Source organism: Papilio machaon, chromosome Z, assembly GCF_912999745.1.
Source record: "Papilio machaon chromosome Z, ilPapMach1.1, whole genome shotgun sequence".
Lineage (NCBI taxonomy): Eukaryota > Metazoa > Arthropoda > Insecta > Lepidoptera > Papilionidae > Papilio > Papilio machaon.
The window spans coordinates 9648171-9654371 of record NC_060016.1 but is presented as its reverse complement, the minus strand read 5'-3'; the positions used below and the strand labels follow the sequence as shown (position 1 = coordinate 9654371).

Sequence of the window (6201 nt, the reverse complement as noted above, 5' to 3'; positions counted from 1 at the left end):
CTGATGTTGATATATTTATGATCACCAATTTTTAAATGTTTTTATACTATGGAAACAAAACTTTAAAATTTACTTCACAAATATTAATATAGTTCAATGAATAACCTAAAACGTTATGAAATTATAAAAATATAGCACTGAATTCTAGTTATCAGATAACGATTTATGAATTTATTTATTTTTTATTATTTGCATTAATATTTTGACACTAGATAAAATGGTAAAGTAAACAATATGGTAACCACTTTATTACTACCTAGAAAATATAAAAAGTATTATATAATAAAAGTTTAAGGTTGTGACAGCCATGTATCAAGGTATTGTTGTATTTCAACTCTCGCCTCCGTCAGTTGAGGTAGATCATTCTCACTTGCCGGATACATGTTAGCACAATGAGCAGTACCTGTACACATATATATTTATGTAATTCGACATACTTTTTATAATATTTTACATAGCTTTGGATAAAAACATGAACTTTTTTATTTTTGCCCGTCTTAAGGGTAATGTTTGTGGGTATGTAAGTGTACATTTAAGTATATAGGCTTAAATATCAATTTCTATGATTAAAATGTGATGGTGATATATTTATTCCAAGGTCAGCGATAAAATCAGTCATGTTTTTTTTTCTTCAAATGAACAATTTTTTTTTGATGATTTTTGTTTGTCATGAAAATTTCTGTAAATTTCTGACAAGAGAGATAGAGAGAAAGAGTAAACTAAACAAATTATGACAACAATTGTTCGTGTAAATATTTTGAATTATGTAATGCACATTTTTCGTAAGACTTTTTTATTAATTTGAAGTTAATAATACTTACCATGTATATAAATAGCTGGTGCATTATTATCTTTTGTGGTGGTGATACCAAGAGCATGCCACGGATCAACTGAACCATGGACAAACACAACTCTATCCACAGCTATATCTAGTCCACCGTAATAACTGTTGCTCCATTCAGCTGCATTCTCTATGAATTCTTTGTTAAACCTGAAATTAAGAAATAAATAAATAAATATGTATGCCAAATTATTTCGTGAATAAAAAATTAATCTTTATATATATAAAAGAATGTCGTGTTAGTTACACTATTTATAACTCAAGAACGGTAGAACTGATTTGACTGAAAATTGATGGGCAAAATAGCTTAGAACCAGGAAACGGACATAGGATCATTTTTACCCTGTTTTCTATTCTACCTGCCCACCAATTTTCAGTCAAATCGATTCAGCCGTTCTTGAGTTATAAATAGTGTAACTAACACGACTTTCTTTTATATATATAGATATAGAAGATTAAATAAGAGAAAAAAAACTATTAAGTCTATGGGCACTTACTTTTTACCAAAAACATCTTGACACTGTTGCACAAAGAAGTCCAATTTAAAATGATCACCAAATATATTAACTTCTCCTGAGGATGTTTGATAAAAACCAAACTCGGTGCAAGTTTGATACATCCATTGACGACCTAAAATTAAATTAGATAACATGATCTTTGTTGAACTTCGTTATCTAACTGAAATATGTATACATCATTTATTTCAAGATTATAAATTCTAAAAACATCAAAAAAAACATTATCTGCATTTGCTTTTTTTTAATATTAAAGCAAAAGTAAAATACTAAACAAATTTTTATAATATTTGTAGAAAATTCTGAAAAACAAAAATTGTTCTTAATTATTTAATTATTTTAATAAAAAGCATGAATAAATTACCTCCTTCGGAACTTAAACTGGTGTTCCTTAAATCATTAATCATATTATTATAGCTGTAGTCCAAACAAGTTTGATTCGATTTGTTCAACATAATAGAATTGAAGGCAGCTAAACGTTTGTATGGAGCTTCATCACCCGGCTCTGTTAACAACTTGCACACCTGTGTTATGTAATATTATATTTCACTACTTAGTTTTATATACTTTTTGTTTACTTTTTTTACACTACTGCCCACGACTTCGTCTGCGCGGAATTAAAAAAAAACTTAATATGTGTATGTTCTTCCAGACTATGTTTTATTTCATTAAGATCCATTAAGCCTTTCAGGAGATACTTTCAAACAAACATCCATCTACATTTTTTAATTTTTTTCTGTCGTAAGAAACTTCTGACAATAACAAATACAACAAAAAAAAAGTGAAATCGGTCCAACTGTTCACGCGTGATGGCGTGAACAAGGGATATAGGGTTTCATTTTTATATATATAGAAGAAGATTGCAAAGTATGCCAGAACATAAATTAAAAACATTTCTAGTATATATTTAAATTAAATTTTAATTTACTCACAGAATTGATGGTGATATTTCTGTACTTAGTATCAGCACTAATACGATTGTCCTCATTATATTGTACAAGGTCAGCAAAATCATCAGCTATTGAATTGAAGAAATTTTTCATATCATTCTCCGTTGCCTTTGAAAAGGGCATGCAAGTTCTGAAAAAAATATATTAAACTTATTGTTTCATAACCTTGAATAGGTTACCTTAATATATGCATGGATAGTTATTTTTTGCTAAATCAATTTAAAGATTTCACTTTAGCCTTCAGCTGTAAAGTAATTTAAATAATTGCACATTAAACTTAAGTATTGAACATTCCATAAATTATAAACAATGAACATTTCCAAAGGTATTTTTTTAGAACAAGGTTATTTTTATAATAAATCATAAATACTTAACATACATTCCATTACTAACGGCGACAAATTATGAATAGAGTCGTAAATATAACTGTGACAGTAAAGGATATTTTGCTTTTAAAAACTGAAGTATAAATGCATATTGTAGATAGAAATTCTAGACTATTTGACACAATTCTGTTGATAACTATCCAGCGTAAAACTCTTGTTACTTTCTTACATATTAATTTGTCTATACATTAAAAACTTGGGATAAGTTCCTTATATTAGAAATCCTAAGAGCACTATGTTTCACTTTAATGTTATTAATAAATAATTGCCTTGTTTATGATACAAATAAAGTTCAAATTGCACCATCAAAGACATATAATAACCTTTGGTTACATATTTATCAATAAACCAATTAAAAATAAAGTTCATGACTTGCAAATAAGAAAACAAAGGATATGTACATATACAAATAACTGGGCAATTCATGATAAGACCGTCTTTCAACCTCATCGCCACCTAATATCATGTAGGACATGACAAAGAACCTATTCTTCATTATGTAAATACTCGCTGTAGCCCGCGCGAAGTAAAATAAAACCTAAGTAGTAGCCTATCTGTTCTTCCAGACAATGTTCTATATCTATGCCAAATTTCAACAAGATCCATGCAGTTGTTTTAGAGATACCTTCAAACATTTATCCATACATCCATCTATTTAAATATTAGCATTTATAATATTAGTAAGATATAAAAAGTAATATATCTATTATATTTATATTGTAAAGTGTTACCTGAATTCATTTTCAATCTCTTCTGGCTGTGTTTTAATTAACCCTTCTATCTGTGCATGAGCATTACGCAATTGGTTGACACAATCCTCACTGCCAGTCTTTTCACGAAGAGCATTTACTACAACTTCAAAGTATTCTGTAAGAAAATACATTATAAGATACATCAGTCCATTAAAGACAGAAAAATGACTACCACAATTATTGTTGTCACCTCATATATGTTTTCACCGTGGGGTTCGAGCCTACCCTAAGTTATAAACTAGATCTTACTCAAATACGGTTGCCAGGTCGCCAAACCTACTAGCAGGACAGACCAGCCAGTTTGGCCGGACATTTGGGTAGAAAGGTTGGACACCCTATATTATTTAGGATTTTGTCTCAGTATTAATAAGTACACTCTCGTTTGGGAAATGTAAAAAGCCGTTTATTTTGGCTGGACACGCAATCAAAAAGCCTACCTATGTCCGGCTTTATCCGGACGCCTGGCAACACTATACTCAAATGCACTGGCCTAGTGCAGACTGATAACAACATTATTATTTTAATTAGTTGCAATTTATTCAATTTGATTGATACATAAGAAATGAAATTTGGAATGTACTATGCATTTGTGATAATCCAATAATTTCTATTTTATAGAAACAAAGTAGAATTGTGATTAAGGCTACCTTTTATTATGTTGAACATAACGGAAGTATTATAACTTACCCATAAAATTAACTTTTGCAAGCAATGGTCCACTTGATGAAACTGAAGCATGCACCAAATGAGGATACTTCATTCTTAGCCAAGCAGCCAATGATCCCGGGTAAGAACCACCAAATGCCACCCATTTCACCTCACGATTTAACTTGAGCTTATCATTCATAGCCGTTATGAAATTTGCCAAATCTGCTAATGCCTGTGCTGATGATAAGTATTGCAAGTTTTTCGTGCTCAAGTCTCTGAAATGTAAATCATGTTTGTAATAAGTGATATTTATTTTTATATTGTTAATTAAGAAAAATAAAAATTTTAACTTTATATAAAAAGCAATATTTCATTGTCACTGGCACACTAACAAAGGAGTTTGTTAGTATAATTAAAACTATATTATTCTTATAAAAAATAACTGTCAGTTAATGTCATTGAAGGCATGGTTGTCAATATTAATATATTTTTACTATTAATAAAGATAAATTATATTTGTCGAACACTAGCTTAGATTGGAAACGGTATTGTGAAATAATAAATAAGTAATTCATTGTAAATTAAAATTGGTACAAAGTTAATGCAATGGTGGTAAGTGTACAAGCTATATTTTTATTATTATAGATTGTAGAGTTCAGTGCAACCAAAGTTTATTGTTACATGAAATAATTGTCATGTAATAGAAGCATAGAACATGTTAAGTCCTGTTGTGTTGCCTGCCTTGATGAGGGTCCTATTGGACCAATCTCTGGCACTGAACCCAACAGTGGATAAACATCCACTGGCCCCAAAAAGTCTAATTTTCTTTGTCATTTTATACATGATTATCACTGTTAAAATATCTTGGTTAAACATTAACTGTAATGAAAATTTAAACTATTAACAATATTACACAGATAACACATTGTGGTATAGTAATTTATTTAAGTTATATCCAAAATATTTAAGACCATAAATTATTATTTCTGGGAAATAATCCAAATAATCAAATGACCTGATGGATTTTTTCCTGTTGGGCTGATGGGAATATGAATCAATTGGTCCAATGGTAAAAAACTTCCTCCTAAATTATTTTACTTACTCAGTGGGATGACTAGCTCCATAATATCGGTGTTCTAAATTGATACAGAGAGCATTGAATTTTTTTGCATAATCAATCCAAGCTCCCTTTACCATCCATCTGGGATCGGCAGGTCCTTCACCGCCAATCATTAGAAATATAGGACCAGGATTTTTATAGTCATAAAAGCTGTCGTTGATATAATATCGCTGTTAAAGTATTAATGGAGGTTTAATATAAAAGTTTTCACCTTTTATACATTTTAAGTATAGAAACAAACTAGTTTTTTTTTTTACCTGCTTCCAACTACGTAAATCAGTGGGACTAAAATGGTCTAACTTTTGCTTGAACCACTGCGCAGGTGGTACTTTTTCACCAGAATATTCACCGGGAACACCTAGGTTACCATTTTTACTTCTACCGAGACGAAATTCTTTACTTCCATGGCATAACACGAAATAAAATAGCAAATTTAATGAGGTTTTTAACCACATTTTGTAAAGTAAATCACTATTATAGCTAATATAAAAAAATACTAAGTTTCAATAAAAAATAAACAGTTGTTTGCAATTTACTTGCGAGAAGTTGAGAACACGGAACGAAAAGCACTGAAGTATTTGTTGTTTACGTTATAACGTTAGTTCGAAACGAATTTGTGGTGTGATAAGTGTGACCAGTTTCAAATATAAAATAACTACTAACTAGGCTCCACCTACAATGTTAAATCTATAATTTCCTTTTTTATTTAGGACTTTCGAGTCGTGACCTTCCTTAACCATTATTCAGAAATGTTTTTGATAGCAAAAAAATACGAATATGAATCACTATGATTTTAATTTTTAACTTATTGAACCAAAGCGTCTAAAGTACATTTTTACAGAAAATGTATAGCGACAACTATCAAAGTTAAACACAGGGTTTCCTTAATGGTTGCTTCTGATAAAATTTTCTGTATGTTATATAAAATTCTGCAACATATTTTGCTAAACTTAAATCAAGGCTACCAATTCTTCTAAAATCGTAGAATT

The 6201-nt window shown here is 29.8% G+C and overlaps 1 protein-coding gene across 1 annotated transcript; it reads right to left on the bottom strand.

Moving 5' to 3' along the window:
- Positions 1-252: 252 nt before the first annotated feature.
- On the bottom strand, positions 253-5711 carry LOC106717100 (putative serine protease K12H4.7). Its single transcript, XM_045686136.1, has 9 exons — positions 5470-5711; positions 5195-5382; positions 4132-4367; positions 3424-3559; positions 2289-2436; positions 1721-1880; positions 1339-1471; positions 822-991; positions 253-403 (listed from the first exon to the last, which is right to left on the bottom strand). Exons 1-9 carry the CDS (start codon positions 5665-5667, stop codon positions 291-293), a joined length of 1482 nt encoding a protein of 493 aa, XP_045542092.1. The 5' UTR covers positions 5668-5711; the 3' UTR covers positions 253-290.
- Positions 5712-6201: the final 490 nt, after the last annotated feature.